The sequence below is a fragment of the Procambarus clarkii genome, chromosome 44 (assembly GCF_040958095.1).
Source record: "Procambarus clarkii isolate CNS0578487 chromosome 44, FALCON_Pclarkii_2.0, whole genome shotgun sequence".
In the NCBI taxonomy this organism is placed as follows: Eukaryota; Metazoa; Arthropoda; class Malacostraca; order Decapoda; family Cambaridae; genus Procambarus; species Procambarus clarkii.
In genome coordinates, this window is record NC_091193.1 from 19,872,535 (window position 1) to 19,893,077 (window position 20,543).

A 20,543-nucleotide genomic window follows, 5' to 3' on the forward strand; every position below is an offset into this window, starting at 1 on the left:
GGGGGGTTTGGGCAAAATATGACTCATCGCCGTTTTCAGTAATTGGCATATTTTCGGTATAAAAAGTCGTAATTTGAAAATGAAAATTGGTGCAGTCAGAATTCAGCTCAAAAATCACGCTCAGGAGTCAAATTTCGGAGATTTCAGATATTTTGAAAACTACAGGGGGGTTTGGGCAAAATATGACCCATCGCCGTTTTCAGTAATTGGCATATTTTCGGTATAAAAAGTCGTAATTTGAAAATGAAAATAGGTGCAGAGAGTCAGAATTCGGGTAAAAAATCACGCTCAGCCGACACTTCAGATATACTGATTGACTTCAATCCCATAGTGATTGACCTCGCTGAGTTTGTGTTGAAAATATACAGCTTGCCAATCAGTAATGCCCTGGTTGAACGGATATTTTCGAGAGTAACGTCTGTGAAAATTAAACTGAGAAATCTTGAATGGGAATGGGACTTGAGCTTTTGACATCAGTCTTGAGAATCAAAACATATCTTGAAGAAAATGTAACTTGTTGCTCGTCATTTGAACCACTCATGTCAATGCCTAAATATGAGTCTGCAATATACAAGAACGAGGTTGTGGATGCAGATCAAGATCTTGGTAATCTTCAACTGTAAAGACGTGGAAGGACGTCACACCCATTAAGCTTCAAACAGTAAATATTGGTAAGTTATCCTATTATCATATTGGTTAAATATGCAGAGATAATGTTAATAAAACAAAATCGTTTAATGTACTCTATATATGATAGTTAGTTAGTTTAGTTCATTTATTATGCACCCCATACCCATCTTGTGGGCGGTAGTGGAAAGGGTTACAGAGGCACATAATGGGCTCAGGGACTGAACCCCACAATTCATTTAGCTAAGCAAGTTGTAGTAGTAATAGATTACTTTGAAACCCGTAGCAGTCACTAAACAAAAAATTGGGCTACACCTATTACAAATTCGCTACTTTTAGCAATTTGAATCTGGCAACCCTGACTTCAACTCTCACTCAGTCCAAAACAACACTGCGTCAGGTGTGGAGGCGTCAGGTGTGACACACGTGAGAAGAACACTGCCATATATGCCCTCGGCAGGAGTCTTTGACTAAGTCTTCTCGTAGTTAAGTGAAGATGGAGGAGAAAACAATGTTGTGCGGATATTACATGAGGTGAGAGACCCTCACAGGATATACACTCTGCCGGAGGTGAGAGACCCTCACAGGGTACACACTCGGCCGGAGGTGAGAGACCCCTCATAGGCTACACACTCGGCCGGAGGTGAGAGGCCCTCATAGGCTACACACTCGGCCGGAGGTGAGAGGCCCTCATAGGCTACACACTCGGCCGGAGGTGAGAGGCCCTCATAGGCTACACACTCGGCCGGAGGTTAGAGACCCTCACAGGGTACACACTCGGCCGGAGATTTGTACATGGGTTGAAGTTGTGCGCTAACTGCTCTTATATGTATATAGGTATTAAAGTATCAGTAAAATGCATACAATGTTTTAAATATTATTATAGTAATACATTTTTTATTTCATAAATCTTGTCAAGTAAATATCTGCTATCTTAAAAACAGCCTTTTAAAGTTTTTGAAAGAAACCTATTAGGCAAAGTGTACGAGTTTAATGTAAAAAAATTCAACATGTAATATATTTCAAATTGATAATAGGACTACAATCACGCTACCTTAGTTCTTTATCTGAATCATTACTTTGTCAACATGACAAATGTAAAGTGAAGTTGAACATTGTCAGGAAAAATATGGGGATCTTGGACAAGCTGCTGGCTATCTGTCTCCATCGAAGCCATTGGCGAGATGGTGGCCCTTTGGGTAAATTAATTGTAAGAAGAGTAGCATACATTAATTACAGGTTATGTAAATACTCAACCCATCCTCCTGTTTACATAGTATCTATTGTGACGATCTTCAATAGTCATGAATTTGTACATACTTAGTTTTAGATAGTAGTAAACTGACTAGTAAGGAATTCTTTAAAAAAACAAACTTAAATATTCCTAGACCTAATACTGTATGGCACACATATGTACTATATTAGGCCTCAGATATTGTGTATTAGGTCTAGGAAGATTAGGTTAGATTAGTTTAGTTTGGCTTTGCAACACAAGTAAAAAAATAGTTTTCCGGTTTGTCCAACTCAATAGTGCTGATTTCTACTTTCTGATTTCGTTGTTTGTTGGTATATATACAGTACAGTGTACCATGGTCCTCATTGTTGTTATAAGTACTACCAAAACAGCAGGATGGGTTGAAATACTTGTAAATGTAAGGTCCATGGATCAAAGACAAGGTGGATTGCTGATTTGTCCTCGACACCCGGTGGATGTCTTGAGTGTGGGCTGTGACGTAAATGTAAGCATCCTTATTCAACATTTGACCTTGATTGTTGCAACACCTCATGCACATATTGCATGGGGTCACAGGGACAAATGAGAGATGTTTGTATTATCCAGTGAGATCTTTGGGCAGTAAGTGTGGGTTTGATTATGGCTTGGCTGAGAAGTTCCATGGACTGGATCACAGCAGCTTTTGGTAAGCCCTTTGAAATAAACCAATTCCATGGTTTATTTCCCATGATTTATGATTTATTTATTCCATGATTTTTATGATCCATGATTATTTATTATTATATTTCCATGGTTGGAGACTTGGAACCATGGGGTCCATGGTTCAAGTCTCCTGTAGCCCAGGTGAATGAAATGTTTATTTCCATGGAAGTGTGGATGACAATTTATATGATGTGAGCGTGGATCACTAATTCCTCTGAGCTTCAGTAGTACATAGTCAGAGGAAGTTGAAAATTCCAGCATAGCAGCAGTAGTTGCATCTGGAATCGTCCCTTATTAAGACTACTCATAACCGAGTGGATAGAGCTTCTGCCTCACACACATGAGGTCCACGGTTCCAGTCTCCTATAGCCCATGTGAATGAAATATCATGCATCAATAAGTGCTAAAATTTTGCATATACTGTATAAGTTACTTTATGTCCTCTTCTATCCTGTTAAAATTTAAGAAAATCTGAGATGATCAGGTTGAAAATCCACTATTTTGTGATGGTTTGGCAAAATATGACCCCATTATGTTTCAGCAGCATGCTCTCTGCTGTAATAATAGGTTTCAGTAGCATGCTTTGCTATAATAATAGATTTCAGCAGCATGCTATTTAATTGGTTTCAGTGCTGTAATATATAGCTGTTATTAATGTTTGTTATATTTTTTGTTAAATTCTTGTTAAAGAAAACAGTTTACTTTCCAGATAGTACTGTATTATCTTAGCAACATTATGATTTACATTATTAATTTATCCCTGTGAGGCATGCTTAAATTCCAGAACTCTGATGCACATTTTTCAGATGAAGGCAATATTTGCACAAGGCTCTACATGAGGACTATATCCTGACAAGGCCGTCCTTAAAATGGTCACTATTTTAGGAGATGTCCATTTTTGGACTCTCCGTGATGACGTGATTGTTAAAGATGCAGATTTTGGGGTTTATAGGTAAGTACAGTATTTGTTTTATTTTTAAAGCAATTTCAATAAATAGGTAATGTACATTTTTTTTCAATCTTGTATGTCATATTTGTGTAATAAAAACAGTAAAAAAAAATATGTAGATCAAAAACCATTATTATTTCATGAATGATTCTCCTTCACTTCTGACGAGGGAGGACAAATAATAATTTCCAGTAAGCAGCATAATTTTTGCTAATTCTACCATTATTCCTTCAAAACTGAAAAATATGTACAAACAGTATATTGTCAAGGTAATTTGTGTAATTTTCCTGTGTAATTACCCAAGTGTAGTTACAGGATGAGAGCTACACGAGGTGGCACTTACACTTGTTCTTGGTAGGTAGTGGGTAGAGGAGAAAATTAACTAGGCACAAAGACAGAGGTCACATATGACAACATAGGCCCTATTTCCTTGATTTGGCCACTATCATGAAGTACTTTATAACAAAAATTTTATTGTTCAGTGACAACTTATTTTAATGTGAAATAACTTTTTTTTTTTTTTTAAGTGTCATTTACTATTGTAAATGACACACTTGATTATGAGTAGGTTTTATTGAATAAAATTGTTTTTAGTATTTGTTTTTGTTTTGATGCACAAATACACCTATTTTTTTCTGTTTTTGTTTCTATTATTGTACTTTCTACAGATATCAAGATAAAAACAATGTGAGTAAGGAGCGTGTTTACTATGAAGATAAAAGGCAGTACCTTGAAGCCCGAGGTGGGGTGATGACTCCAAAGAACAGTCGTCCTGCTAAATTAAGAGACTCGCTTAAGGAGTTTGAAGTAAATTTAACTTTTCTATTTTTATCTTTGTTTTATATTCTAATTTCATTTCCAATCATTAGCTTAGGAGTAAGTTTAAGTAGCTGCTCAAACTGTGGTACTAATATCTTTTAGCCTGTTCACTATTTCCAGCATCCAGCAGGGCAGCAAGCTTAAAATTTTCTTCATAGATTTCTAGTTATTCACAACCCACTCAAGTCGTTAGTCTTTCACTTTATTTTGGTTGGCCTCTTCATTCTTACCCGTTAATATTTGGCATGCACCCATTCTTTGTCATCCAGTATTCATCTAATGTCTCTTTTATCTTTATACCCTACCACTTATTCACACCATCCTCATTTTTCTAATATGAAATATCTTCATGTCTTTACTGCATTGTTTCCATCATTTCCTAACAGTATACAGAATATTCCAATATAAATGTGCATACTGCTAAGTACTGCACCATTGTTGCATAATGCTGAATTGCAACTATTTTGTTTATTTGTAATAAACATTATTTAATTTTACTGATACATTAGCTGTAACTATAGTTTAATTTGTGCTTGTTTGTTCTCAGGAGCTGGTGTCAAGAGAGAGAGTAGTTTGGGAAGGCTGGCAGTCACATGTGTTATATCAGATAATATTTGCTTCAGGAATAATTGTACTGATGACTGTCAATCCAAGCACAGGGGATCTGACCAGAATTATGTTTGACAAGTTTTTGGTGGGAAAGCTTCTGTCTGAACATCTTGCCAATGGTAAGTTATTATGGATCAAGAGGAAATTTTGGAATTTGTCAAAATTTTATTTAGACCCTTATCATTGGTGATTGAGTTGATTTTGAGAGGAAGTGGCAGAAATGCAGGCAGACAGAGAATATATCAGAATTACTATATTTTCACTTAACATAGTTTTGTTTTAATAATTTTTAAGTTGTGTATATCAAAGCATGTCGAGCTTATTTTGATAAAATACCACAGTGCATATAAAAAAATATAATAGTGTACAGTACATATGCATGATTAAAGATTTTTTTAATTTATTAATAGGTTTTGGTTACTAAAAGCAATTAGCAGATGGTAGTGTTTGAGGATAATTACATGAAGTTTCAGAAGAGATCACTATCACTATGTACTGTAATAAGTTATGCTAGAAATATCTTCCTCTCTTTACATAATTATTTCCATAGCCCAGACTAATTTCTACCATGTTATACCTCTCCTTCCTAGTACCTGGTCAGGCCAGGATACTCACACTTGCAGATATCTTTTGACAATCACAGCACCCAAACCACACACATGAAAAGAAAGGGAAAATGTCAATGTTTTGGTTTGTCCTGGACCCTTATAAAGTCTTGTCTTGATAAGGGTCCAGAATGGGGGTGAAACATTGGCATTTTCCTTTTTTTTTCATATATGTGGATTGGATGTCTACTTTTCAGCCATGTTGCTATGAATTGTTCTCTGCATCTTCTTTATATATATTAAACCAGCCATGGGGATATCAAATGCCCCTGCATGCATCTACATTTATATCAAACAAGTCGCTTATTACACCATGGAAACCATCTTGTTCATCACCTAGGTATAAACATTTCTCTTCAGTGAGCATTATGTAAAATATATATGCATTAATTGATTAAATATCTTGGAGTTAGTGCCTTTGGTGTAATAAATTAGGGAGTAATAAAATAAATTATACTGCATGTTTGTTTATTTTGTTAATTGAGGTCTTCAAGAGCTGTGAGTAGCCATGTAGAAATTGTAGGCTTCTGTTAGAGCTACAGTACTGTGTATCAAAATACAGTACAGTACTAATGTCAATGATAAATACAGCACCTGCTCTCCTTTCAGTTGTTATGACAAAGCACCACATGCTGTTTTCCTACAATGAATGTCGATTGTCAGTGGTGCACTTAACACGTTCTCCACCAGAGGGACATGTATTGGAGAGATTATCTACTATGGATCCTAAAATACATACGTGTGAAGTTGCTGGACCATCAGGTCGTCGCTTTGAAAGAATGCTATCTGCAAATCTTTCTGGTGATATGGTAAGTATTAAACTAGAATCATAACCAGAATGATACCCAGAAAATAGGGTTAATTTACATTCGACGCTGGATTTTACGCTCCCCTTTGAAGAAGGTGGAGGCAGTGACGCTCCCCTCATGAAAAGCACGAGACATCTACTTTACACAGACATAATATTCTCCCACACAACTTGGCAACTTGTAAACATTGAAAATAATAAATAATTATAATAATTCAGTGTGTCAGAGGCTAGGCAGCCAATTTATACATACAGTACAGTATATATTGGCCTTATATCGAGGTTCCCCCTAGGGTCAAATTACTGACCCTCCCCAGAATGCAACCCTGCAACAAGCTAACTAACTCCTGGGTACCTATTATTGTTAGGTGGACAGGGGCATTAGTAATGAAAATTAACATTACATTATGTATTAACATGTAATAAGGTATGAAAATTAACATTGACAAAAACAACTAACATAAAATAAACATTTAGATTAATAGAAATAAAAAGCTAAACATTATAATCATTCCAAAGTTACCTCTTCCAATGTAATCTTATACAGTAACTTCTTTTTGTATTATAATTTTTTTTTGTAAGACAAGGAATGTTTTACAAACCGGTGGACATTTCATCATGGCTGTGAACACTTCAGGTGGTGGTATGGTGGAAGACCAGTGAGGATGAGGTGTATCCTTGGAGTCCATTAGCCAAGGACCGTGACCGTGCAAACATTCTTGTGTATGCCCTGTATGGAACTACTCTTGATTTGGTGTGTTACTGCCGCACAGAAATGGCACCTCTCAGTGTATCTTTCAGCAGAGTACAGCCAAATGTCCTGCTGACTGTGGAACAAGGCTTTGGAAAGAAGGGAGGTGTGACGGTGCTCAGCTGTGTGTATGAGGTAAGGGGAAGTTTGCTTTCTTATTTACTGGATGCTAGAAAATCTGTGTTTTTATAAATTTTAAATTTGAATAATATGCTTCATATTTTATTTGCTTCTCACCATTTCCTTCAGCATATCACATATATATATAATATATATGCAGTCACAGGATATGACTGATGTTCAGTATATACTTATTTTACTTATCAGGTAGAGAGAGGTGCATTGCATCGTGTTACAGTTACAACAATCCCCTTGGAGGCTCCTTTAATGGCACACTCTCACAACCCAGCTGAGGATCGTTTACTACTGGCGTGTAACAATGGAGTCTTGGCACTACACTGTGATTCTCGTGGTATGACACATGTAACAAAAGCAGGGCTGATCCCCTCTAATATTGCTTGGTTGGACTCTGGAAACATAGTAATTGTGAGTAATGAGCGAGGACAGATTCAGTGTTTTGATCTTGCATTGTCTCTCATTAGAATGCAGTTGGTTATGGAAGATCCAAATCCTCAGAGAATTTTGGACTTTTCTGAGCACTTTTGTCATCAACAATCCCTGTTAAAGCTTTCCTGGGCCCCAACTAGAAAACTTGAAGATTCTCAGATAAAGAATAATCCTCACTTACTTTTGCTCCATTATATCCGAGGTCCTATAGCTTGTCTGCGTGTTGATGTCAGTGTTATGAGCAGAGATGAACTGACAGCTTTGGGTCTAGTGGCCCAGTACATCAAACATCGTCAACTGGATGAAGCTGTGAACTTGCTGGTGTCTCTCAATTGGGATCAAGAAGGGCCAATGGCCATGCAGTGTTTAACAGCCATTGCCAACCATCTTTTACGGTTACCAGTCACTCCCCAAAGGGAAACTCAATTAGAAGGTGCACTAGGAAGCTTTCATGTTCCAGTACAACCTCTCAGTCAGGCTGTAGAGGAGGAATTTGGACCAGCTGTAAGGGCACTTACTCGTAGATTCTTCTTTCGTGTGCTTAGGTGAGATCCACATTTTCTTTTATAATATTAATTTGGCCTAGATATTCCTTAATAGGATACTTCAGGGTTTTGTAATTTTTAATTTCTTCCTCAAGGTGTTTGTTCAACATCTGAAGAATGCCTCGTCATATAGCCTTGAACCCTAAAATACTTTTGTTTGGAGAAATAAACATTAAACGTTTTATTATTTCTGACATTTAGTAAATGTCCCCCCCCCCCCCTTTAGCTTTTTATAGACTGTATTATTTTTATACTTTGCATGTTTTTTCAGTCCCCGTGACACAGTGGTAAAACACCCACCCGGCACTTCGCAAGTGCTTTGACTTGGGTTCATATCCTGGCTGGGGAGGATTGATTGCCAGTCCTTAACTGTAACCTCTGTTCGCCCAGCAGTGAATGGGTACCTGGTTCTTAAAACAATTTGGAGGGTCATATTCCAGGGAATATTAGGATTAAGGACTTGCCCAAAACGCTATGCGTGCTAGTGGCTGTACAAGAATGCAAGAACTCTTGTATATATAAAAAAAAATCCTCTAAAATTCATACGCTTCATTTATTGACAGAGCCTTGTGTACAATTTATCTGAAGAGCCACCAGCTTTCTAGTGGCCTTGAGGACACAAAGCCAGCAGCTTTTCAAAAGTCTCCTCCCTCCTTATTTGTCCTGATGATTTTATTTAGTTGGATTTTAAATTTCAGCAGTGTTTTGGTATGAGTAGGTATGACTTTGGTGAGTAGGCAGTTCCATGGGTTTATCTATACCTATAAGAGTGTCTGTCTGTCCAGAGTTGGAGGTCAGATGCTTGGGACTAGCCTAAACTAAATTTGTAGGGTAAATGGCCTTGGGTACGGGACAGACATAAGCTGGTTGGGGTAGGCCTGAGCTAAATAATTTATGAAACATTAGTATTTCTCGCCTTCCCCCCCCCCCTCACCCATCCGATTCTCATGGATTCAAAAACAGTTAGATCCTGCAACAGGTGAAAGGAGTTTGGTTGAGAGCACTGCAAAAAGATACAGCTGTAAATTATAATGAATGGGCCATTTTAGGTAGTGAAAGTAAGTTATAGCAAAGATTCTATAACAGTAAACTTGTCAGGATGCAAATAAGGCCTAGTTTCTATTTACTGTATGAAGATTATGTTTGTTACAAAATAATCCAGCTGGATTGGGCCATGGAAGATGTATGGAAAGCTAAGTTATATTTAATATAAACTCTCCCTTGAGTAAATTGTTCAGAAAGCTATGGGAGAAAGGAAAGTTTTTCTGCATTAACAGACAGAGCAAATTAAATTTTGTTACGTAGGGTGTGTTTGGATAGTCAGATTACTTATGGACTTTATATAGATGTAAGAATGCATGTTCTATACATATATTTAGATAAATGGTATTGTGTCAGTAGTTTCAAACACAAGTGCAAGTAGACAAGTGCTGTCTGGTGTCTAGTAATATTGTACAGCAAAAATGTTCTGTATATTTGTGAGTCACAGCACATGAAACAAGAGCAATAATAATGGGTAACTGTAGATGTAAATAACCTCTAGTGTCACAGAACTAATACCACTGTAGTCATTGTTTGTGGCTGGTACTTCAGGATTTGCTAAGACAAACATGACCTTGAATGTAGACAGAGATAAAGAAGCAGAATACAATGTTGTATAGCAAAGGTAGTCACAGTCATAGAAGAACTCAATATACAAGAAACTGTAATGGGGTCTCCTATAGATAAGAGACCATAGTAGACAAATGTTTTTTTTAGTAAAGTAGGTGAAAGTTTTGGAGTATTTCATTACATATATATATCTGTACAAAATGTGGACATCAGTCGGTAATAAAGTTGTTACGCCTTTTATTGTTGTTATGGAAGATGAAGGAAAGTCTCAATATAGGTGTAAGTGTATTAAAAACTAAATATTTGGATATAACCTACATCATTTCTCATTTCTCAAGGTACTGTAGACAATGTTCATTATATACAGCACTTTGAGAAAGGATGTAGATTACATCTAAAATTTGGGTTTTAATATACTGTACAGTACTTGCACATAAATTGGGTCTTTCCTTCGCCTTCATTCAAGCACTACTGCTTTGTAGTAAGTTTCTCTATTGTTATTAGTGTTATTATTTTTGTTATTTATTATTATTATTATTATTATTATTATTATTATTATTATTATTATTATTATTATTATTATTATTGTTATTATTTTAATTATAAGCTAATTTGATAATCATAGTGAATTGCTTACCACTAATATAGATCTTACTTTATTCAATAGTTGAAAGGTCTGTTCTGCCCCATTTATTTGAGTGGAGTGTAGAAACTGTGTTATATGCATTATTTCTGAACTATCTTGCTTGGTTGCTCCCTAAGGCATTTCCACTGTCTTGGAAGGAACTGATTCATTCTATCAGGTATGGCAGTATTTTGGCACCAGTGCCACAGCCCAGACAGGGTCATAAGGGTACTAGGGAGCACTGGAGAATACCATCAAGCTGAAGTGATCTATAGAAAGCCTATGTCATATACAGTACTTTAAACTAAAATGCCAAATTTAGTTAAATATTAAATTTATGAAAAATTTGAGATGGCTCAGCAGTTGTTGCTAGTTTGAGTGCTTTTCGCAGTCTCTGTGATGCCTAGGAGAGCATGGAGGGCCTTTGAGTGTATATGGTCATTTCAACTGAATAGTATTCACCAGTATTGCTAAATACCGATATTAACCCCTGCAGAGCCAGAGCCAGAATGTTGCCCTGCCTGATGCATGATGCAATTACTATTGAGACAGTGGAAACTTACCTAAGGTAGTCACAGTGTGACTATAAAAATAGTCACTCTCTTTCACTTTAAAACTTTCCATAAACACTCCGAGCTTATTTTTCTTACTTTTATTTACAGATGTGGTAGGCTAGAAAAGGCATTTCGTTTAGCTCTTGATTTGAAAGACTATGACTGTTTTATGGCAGTCCACTCTGTTGCTAAACGCAGGGGTGACAATCAAATAGCCACAACAGCACTGGAAAATGCACGGGACCTAGAATCATCATGTAGTTCTAGTGCTTCATGCAGCTCGGTGCTCTATGGAGAGTCAGGTGCTAGCTCGGGATCCGAGTCTTGCAGCGAGTCTTGCTCCACTTGTTTCTCTGACAGCGGATCAGCCAGTGGCTCAGAGTGTGGCGATCACAGAAGGCGAGGTAAGATAAATATCCCATTCTCATTTCATGCTGCTACTTTCAATTTGGTAAATAATAATAATTTTGAAATAATAACAACCATGGATTGAGGACAACCTTGTAGATCTTTAGAACTCATAAACTGTTTATAAATACTGTACAGACTGATCCACCATGATCATTGTAAGAGATACAGATTTTGTAAGTGGACTCCGTAGGTGCTTGGTGTATCCTGAACCTGGTAACATGAGTTTGCCTAGTATGTACTAGGGCCCCACGAGTGTGTGTTCTGGCTCCACAGATGTGTACCCTGACAATGTCAGTGTATTCCCTGGTCCTAAGAGGTTCTTCCTTGTTTTTATTTCAGAAGCACCAGGTTGCCCTGAAAACATTTTTCCTGATCTATGGGGGTTAAGCCTTGCTTCCCTGGTGTTTTTGGGTGTGCTTGGGAAGCCTGAAGACCACATGTTTATCCTACTATAATGCAATAACCAATGCTTCCATCTGGTCATAGTTGGTGTAGCAGTTAATTATTTATTGGTATTTAACAGTGATGGTTCTCTTTCTTGGCAATTCCATTCACTTGCAGGAAGTTAAATGGATACAGTATTTGAGGAATTGTTTTGTGACTCATTTTAGTGAGTCACAAAACATTTTAGTTTTCGTTTCACGAAAACGTTTAGTTTTCACTTCAGTGATGGCTTGAGTTACTTTACACTGTCTCCCTCCCTTTCCCTATCTATGTTGCAATACCCATTTACAATGTTCTGTGTCACAGTGGGGTGACGAAGTCATTAAGAAACTGGTGAGTAAATTGGGTTCTGCCTCAGGGTGCAACAGAGGGACCTGCTTGGAAAAGAGAGTTTCATTTCAACCAACATCTTATTATTTATCATTCCAGAAATGTACATCTTTTAGTAGTAGTGATGCCTCCCAAGCTTCATATCTATAAAAAATTGAGACCAGTTCAATTTAAATGTTAATATGCAGACACAATAATAATAGATTGCAAGAATACCTTGCAGTCAAAGCTGATGAAGGTGTACAAAGCTAAGGATATAGAATTTACTTAAAACTACAATCTTTATCATTAGGACCATTAAAGATGTAGAATATTTTGTAATACTGAAATGAATTCATCTCAATTTCTAAAAATCTTTTTCTTGCCTTACAATAATTTTATGGTTAATTATATGCTTATCATTCGGTAATAATTTTACCATTTTGTAGGTTCATTGCTGTTCTATTTGGATACATGTTATTAAGCACTTTGTTTGGACACAAGATAATATAAAATTAAACCAAACATAATGTAAGCTGTATATTTGAATCATGACGAGTGCAAAAAACATCTTGATGCGAAGAAAAACAGTGCCTGATTTTTAGTGATACCTCATACAGTTCAGCCATCAGGTTATATTTACCACCAGAAATAGAAACTGCTTAATCTAATTAACAGCCCAATCTGCATTTTGAAAAATTTAACATTTTATATTAAAATAATCTAACACTCGCCTTTCTAACAATCGCCTTGAGTTGAATGTTAGCGACTGAAATAATAATGTTGAGCTCCTATCAAGGATGTTATAACGCCTACTCAGCATTCCGACTACAATCTTACTGATCAAATACCAAATGGATTCTCCATCTTGCTTAAAATTATAAATTTTTTAATGCAAAGCTTGTTACCCACCAGTTTTAATGTTAATATGCTTGATTTCATAAAATTTGCTGTAGGTATTGTAATCTTCATATTGATAATGATCGGTTGAACTAAATATAACTTATTTTATTCACTTCTTTCAGGAGAGGACTGTGGTAATGGTAGACTGGAGGTTATTGCCGAGTCCAAAACTCCACAAGAGCTTCATCAGCCTTCACAGTTGGTAGGGAAGGATATTATCAAGTTGTATTTTTGGTTTACAGAATGCAGTTTGTGTGTACTTGGTAGGAATTCTTTATGGCTTTGTCTTATTTGTATTCTCTCTTCTGAGAGGATGCTGTTTAATATCTTGGGAATGCCTTATCATATATTTCCTTGAATCCATTGTTGCTGCTTGTCCTTTAAGAGCTGGAGCATTTTGTAGACCATATGATATTACTGTACTAGTTTTCCTGTAGCTGGTTAAACCCTGGATTCCCGTCCTGGCCCTAGTGTCCAGGTGCTCTGTCTTTTTCTTTCATGCCTTCATCATGCAGAAATCAGCCATGGGTTTTAAAAGAACATTTACATGCCCTTTGCTGATCTTCATGTGAGGAGCTGTAGAGGGGATCTACCACAAGCTTTACTGTGAGGTGGTGATACTGCTCTTTATTCACTGCCTTTGTGCTCATAACATCTGTAATATGAGGTGGCTTGACAAGCATTCCAATATGCCTACAGATATATTTTGTATATTGTATATTATTAACAAGCTTAGGTGCCCGACACTGTGCTGCTATCCTGGTCTGTGTGAAGGATTACAGAGTGTAAGTCAAGGGCTAGCCAGGTTCACCTTATATCCCCATCTTGCTGAATGGTTTGTTATACATCTGATAGGTGCTCAAGATTGTTGACTTCCATTGACATCATTTGCCATTTTTGTCTTAAGTTTTAAAATTACTGTGTTTTTGAGTAAAATTTTGTTTATTAATATTCTGCATACATTACCAATATTATGGTAAGAAAATGTTTAATTTCTTAATTAATATAAGTAATTCTACATTCTGCCCCAACCCAACCTCTTCTCATCTTACCTGACTGGCCCTACCAGTAAGGCCTGAATACAGGCAGAAGCTAGGACTAATCACTTTTGTGGCTTGTACCAACACTAGGAACTTAGTGTTTCATTTTTACAGTGGTCTTGTGTTACAATAGTGAACACGTCACATCAGCGTGTAGACAAGCCCTTTGTGCACATGTGTTGACTTTTACTGAAAGGCTGGCCAGATTTTTTTCTGCACTTGGTTCATTTGTGCTCTTAGCAGTGGTGATTCTCCACTTCAGTTTCCTGCTACATTGGTTTCTTGGAACTTTGTTGCAGGACATGGACATTTGTGCTGTACTGTGCTGTTACTTTTTCATGAATTATGTGTTTGTGGTGTGCATAGAGTACATATGGTTGCTTGTGTCACTATAGGCAAGACCTTTTGTTTACTCTCAGAGCATACTTTGGCAGAGCTTTTGTAGCTGCTTTGTTTTCCTTCATTTATTTCTGACCGCAGGATTCCCCCACTTATCAACTTTTTTGTGTGGAATAAAGATTTAGGAAATGTAATGATAATGGACAATAAAATTGAGTATAATTTAGGAAAATGTTGGGGAGGGGGGGGCAGAGATTTACAAGGGCTTACAGAAATTGGAGAGTAACCATTAACCTGGAACGGGGAAGTAAAGTAGTATAGTACATGTGAGAAATTCAGTTAAGACATAAGAGCAGAGTGGAACAGACTAGAAAAGCTAGTTAAAACAATATATTTTTTTTCCTGAGGAAATGAAGCTTAATTATTTTATCAGACAGAATGGTACTGTTTGAAGGTATATATTTGAATCTGAGCAATTATTAAGATGAAAACATTGTAAAACGTTTTACAAGATTACATAACTTTCAGCACTATGTGAAACCAAACACTTGAATTCGATTTATTTTTATTCGATTTGTAGTATCCTAGACATAATGCCTCTAAATATTTTCATTCTTTCATTATTCAATGTATTGAATACATTGAATAATGTATTCAATACAAAATTAATATTGTATATTTATCTTACATTTTGATAAACAGTACCTGTATTTACTTGTAAAGAATTTTATAAGATAATATATATTCAAGAGTACTGTATAATATATATTATACAGTATTTTAATTCAAAACTTTTGATTAGGATTATAAATAATAATCAGACTCAGAACTATATTATACTTGTTTTCTTTTTATTATTCAAATATGGTAGAAATTTTAATATGATTCCTTCTTCAGATCTCGGGAGTTAAATGTTTGTCATTTAGTGACACCCGAGCCCACAGTGGTGCTATAGCAACAGCCACATCGGTGGACTATTCTACTTCATCACAGACCCATGCCACAGCTATCACATCTCAAGATGGCACTGTCACAATCAACATTCGACAGCCAGATCGCACTCCCAAAAGAGCAGCTGGTCATTCAGTTGGCCCATTTGCAGCAAGATCTAGTACCCCGGCAGCCATGACTCCTCGAGGAAGCAACACAAGGCCGCTGAAGACAGTGAGGGAGGTGTTCTATTCATCAGACCCAAATGAAGAGTTTGTTGATTCTGAGACGGTTTCAGTGTATGTCGATAAGGATGAATTACAAAATCAATATGACCGTGCTGTATATCATGGTAAGTACATTTTAGTTTTATTAGTTTTATTATTTAAAAACTGACATTGAATTCTTAGACACTACCATAAATCTGGCTCATGTTGAAGACTGTGTTGTCATAAAAGCATTGTTCACTATTTTAGTGATATTTGACCATTTAGTGACTAAGAATTTTCTGACCAGTTCATTATTGTTGTAGTTGGTAGTTCTGTCATTGTTGCATATATGACTTGTAGTTGAAGTAAAATTTCTTTAAACTTACTGATCTAATATGACTGTAGTAACCTTAGGTATGCTTTAGCAAAAGGGGAATTTGTATACAACCTGTCACATCTATTTAGTTTCAATATTCTAAATGGGAGATTCACACTGTTTACGGAACTTCATTACTATTTAGACTTTTCTGAGCAGACTCTCCTTGCTTCTCAGAGTAGTCAGAACCCAGAGTCTACCTAGGACACTGACAAATGTCCCAGGCTTTGTCAACATTTACCCTCACCATGACTAGTAGCTTTGCAAGTATGTTGACCAGACTGTAGTAACTTTGCAAGTAATTTTGTCTTGTAATTTGGAGAAGGGAGTTGGGGGGGGGGGGGGGGAATTCTTATCCCACCTCTGAGCAACTGCTTGCTATATGGCAAAAGATCTAATGAAGATAACTTAATTACCTTTCATGTGATCCTTCATTAGCTCTTTTGTCATAGTGTTGTAAGCATTCACTCCATTGTGGATCGAGGACTATGCAATGTCTCCCTTCCCCAGATTACACAAGACCAGAGCTTGGCATATCTGTCAATGTTCTGAGTGGACTGTATTCTCTGGCTCAGGGTGCACCCAAGGTGCCTCTCAGAAAAGAGCTTTCCACGCTATTCAAAGAACTAGTATTTTTTATTTTGTAAGAGTTTGAGCACAATTATTTTGTTGTATGGTGGAGGCTTAATTGAAGCTTGTGATATATATACTTAACATTATTGATAAGTCACTTTTATTTCTAGTGACAGTTGAGGGTTTCCTCATCATTTTTTAATATAGAACAATGCTCTCTAAAATACTGTTTCAAAACTTATAGCAATATTTGCTAAACATCTTAAACAAATGTATTTACTTGTTCATTATCCAACACTGATAGTTTTTAATAGTACAATACTGTATGTAATACAAAATATTTTAATGCCAGAGCAAAGGTTTATACTGGCAAGGAAATGGAAACGGCAATTATTGTGCGAGTGACACAATTACATAAGCATTGAAAATAGATGTATAATAATGGACATTTTGCAGTTTTCCCAAAATTACAAAAAGGGTTTAATTCATATTGTGTGTCTATTTTTCATAACACTATTTTTCATAACACTGTACAGTAACCAAAAAATTATCATGTGTATATCCTAAGCAGATTATTCAATATTGCAAAAGACTGCTATAGATGTATAATAATGTTGTACTGTATATCTCCATCTCCATCTATTTTATGTATGCTTTCCCTTATTTTAGGTAGGTTACTTGGTTACTGGCCATATCTGAAGCTTTAATTGTCAGACACAATAGCAATGATATGAATTGCACATTTCTGTACAAATCCTGTACATTTCTTCTGTTATTTGTTAGTTTATGTAGTCACTAACATAATGCCATCACTTGCCACGCTGAAGCAGTGAAGATACACTTGCCCGGAGAATGTAGAAGGAAAGGTTATTTCTTAAGGTTAAAAGTTACATAAAAAATATTCATCCCATTCATCATATCAACACTAAACATCTTCACAGACACGTTTTATTACACATTAGCAAATAATCCATACCACTACATATGATAGTCCTGGGGCCAGATTTACGAAGCAGTTACGTAAGCACTTACAAATCTTTGGCGGCCTTGTTTACTATTATTAAACAGTTAATGAGCTCCGAAGCACCAGGAGACTGTTTATAACAATAACACCAGTTGATTGCGAAGTTTTTATGCTTGTAAGCTGTTAAATAAATGTAACCAAAGCTGTCAAAGATTGAGGAAAAATGTACACGTTCGTGAGTACTTGCGTAACTGCTTTGTGAATCTGGGTCCTGGTTTGTTGGGAGATATGGGTACACAAAGTACATTAACTAAAGGTGGGGCTCTAGAGCTGAATCTCATGCCCCATAAACACAACTAGGTAAGCTCCTCATAAGTTCATATAAATATTATGTCACATTCACTGTTTAAGTAACAGATTCCTAGCCTTGTCCCCCAACAATTTTCTTAAATAGTTTACATTGTCTCCATTTCCTCACACACACACATTGCCTGAACATCATCCTTCCTTGCCTTCATGTCCTTTAACCCCCAGAATAGTTCTGGGGGTTAGTGACTAGGAAGTCACTCACATACATCTACTTATCCAACCTATGCTTGAAATTTGCTTGTATATCACTTGTTAATCCCCTTTGTTGATTATTTCTTTATTATATTTATATTTCTCCAATTTGAATCTATTGCTTCATAGTCTGCTTGGCATTTATTAAACCCTATTTGTTCCCAGTTACACATTTGTACATTTCAACAATGCTTACTCTACACCTTCTTTAAAGAATGTAAATAGAGTTTTCCAAGTCTCTCTCTCCATAGGGAAGATTATGAATGACTGGATATTTCGCTACGTATTGTTTATCTTATGTCTGGTACATCTGTTTTCTTTCCCTAATCTTAGAACCCTTTATATATTGAGCTACATCTGATAATTTTCTATTCACGTTGGAAGTTCATTAAGGTACTCCTGTAGACGTTTTTGTCCCCAATTGATTTAATTAGTGCTATTGACAAATTGATTGAGTAATCTAAAGCATTTGTTTATGGTGAACAATAAAGATCCTAGAACAAAGCCTTAGAACACTTGCAACTGTTGCCAACACTGCCTTCTTCATTTATTCTGACTCTTTCATATGCTCCAGTACTGTATGCTGCTTCTTTCCTGATCTGTTTTTCATGCAGAACAGTTTAAAAAAGACCTAATAAATTCTAGGTATAGGGTATATTTTATCTTAATGTTTACCATTGTGGGCTGCTTCAGATATATTTAAAAGGAACAAAAGTAAATTTATTGAACATTTTTCTTTTGTAAAGCCATGTAGCAATGCTTTTTATAAATACGTATTTTTTCCAAGCGAGTATCATTGCAAGTTGCAATTATTGCTTCATATAATTTTTCCCGAGTTTATATTCCACTAATTAGATACTAGTTAGATGCCAGTGATTTCTCTTCAAAAACTGGGATTACACTTGCAACCTTCTACTATTTTCGAACAGTAACATTCTCTTAATGATTCGTTGAATATGCTTGACAAGGGTTGACTACGCTCTTCCTTATATTTAGTAAGATCCTGGAAAATACGTTATTGGTGAATGAGGACTTGTTTGCCTTTAGTTTTGTATTTGCTTACTAACTTCTCCAGTAATTACTTGTTTAAATGTATTATTAACTCTTATAAATTTCAGCTCTAAATAAGCATCTGATTCCAACACTTTGCCATAGGCTCACATTTCATTATTCAGTTCTATAAATTTATTCAACTTCAGGTAAATTGTTAAATTCTACTTTAGTAAAGATCAAGATAAAACCTTTGAAATTTCATACCTCCAATAGGTCTTCTGTGAAGGGACACATTATAGTTTTCATTAAATTAATTTATTCATTTTCCAAATGTGTTGATGTACGTGCATTATCTTGATAGCGTCTTCGTAAATTGGTTGAAATTTTCAAAACTCGTGTGTGGCGGTGCATTGGAAGATTTCAGTTTTGTTAGGCAATCTAGCTGCAGAGAGGGTAGGGCAATATCCCATCATCTCAATATGGTGCAGTATTCCTTGAGCAATATCTCAAAAACTAAGCATTGCTGCTCAACTTCATATACACCTTGATGACAGGAGATACTCAAGTAGTCTTGGTTGTGAACAATATCAAGTCATTTTGTGGTACTGTACTGCACAGTATACAAGATACTCAATTTATGCATCTTAAAATTTGTAGGCCAAAGAAAATTTCCTAGCAAACAAATGTTTAGTGAAGTTGAACATGGTGTGTCTCGCAAGACTGAACCAGTCCAACTAAATACACCCACATTTAATTCTCAAAGTGCGGCTATCATCAAAATTACCATCTGTTAGCAAATATATAAAAAAAAAAATTATTTTATTTGTATTATGAAAGGTAGATCTGTATTCAAAAGTATGGAAAAAATATATTTCGTAATTTATCTACCCTTATTTTGGACATTGATCAATGTTCCTCCTGGTATTTGTCAGCATCATGTTGTGATGGGAACCAGGTCCAAAAAATAGAGAAAAAATCATATGGTTTCCCATAGTTAGGGACAGAAAATCTGAGGATTCTTGAAGCCTCCCCCTAGGCCTAGAATCTCAAGATAAGATAGGCCACTTACTGACCTGTAGGATTCAGCCTATAACAATTGCGTAAAACCTTGGTACCTATTTGCTAAATGAATAAAGGTATCAGGTGAAAAGAAAATTTGCCCAAATTCTTGTCATATGATAGGAATTTAACCCAGCACCTTTCAGCTATAATAAAACTGTGCTACTAAACAAAAACTGTACTACTAAAAATTATAGCGGTCCCCGTGGTGCAGTGGTAAAACACTCGCCCAGTGCTTCGTAAGCGATTTTGCCTGGGTTCGTACCCAAATAGGTATGAAGCTCAAACTGGAAAGGGGGTTATATTACATACCCAATCAGAAGATAGATCCCTTCTAGGCTAAATACTGACTTCCAAAAACCGAAAAACTGGGCATCCCCTTCAGAAATCCACTAAGAGAAGCTGACCTTGGAATCTCACCAAGGA

The 20,543-nt window shown here is 36.2% G+C and overlaps 1 protein-coding gene across 7 annotated transcripts in view; it reads left to right on the top strand.

The window, feature by feature from the left end:
• The first annotated feature begins 825 nt into the window (after window positions 1–825).
• Window positions 826–20,543, top strand: part of frtz (WD repeat-containing and planar cell polarity effector protein fritz) — a 36,937-nt gene continuing 17,219 nt past the window's right edge. The window contains exons 1-10 of one of the 7 annotated variants that reach the window (XM_069300756.1): window positions 826–1,306; window positions 3,370–3,515; window positions 4,181–4,319; window positions 4,879–5,059; window positions 6,155–6,354; window positions 6,991–7,239; window positions 7,432–8,216; window positions 11,115–11,410; window positions 13,196–13,275; window positions 15,350–15,734. In XM_069300756.1, the coding sequence (XP_069156857.1) occupies window positions 3,433–3,515; window positions 4,181–4,319; window positions 4,879–5,059; window positions 6,155–6,354; window positions 6,991–7,239; window positions 7,432–8,216; window positions 11,115–11,410; window positions 13,196–13,275; window positions 15,350–15,734 (2,398 nt within the window). In that variant the 5' untranslated portion in view covers window positions 826–1,306; window positions 3,370–3,432. Of the gene's footprint in view, window positions 1,379–3,369; window positions 3,516–4,180; window positions 4,320–4,878; window positions 5,060–6,154; window positions 6,355–6,990; window positions 7,240–7,431; window positions 8,217–11,114; window positions 11,411–13,195; window positions 13,276–15,349; window positions 15,735–20,543 lie in introns of all 7 variants that reach the window. The other 6 variants (XM_045725699.2, XM_045725701.2, XM_045725697.2 and 3 more) reach the window with 6 other exon arrangements.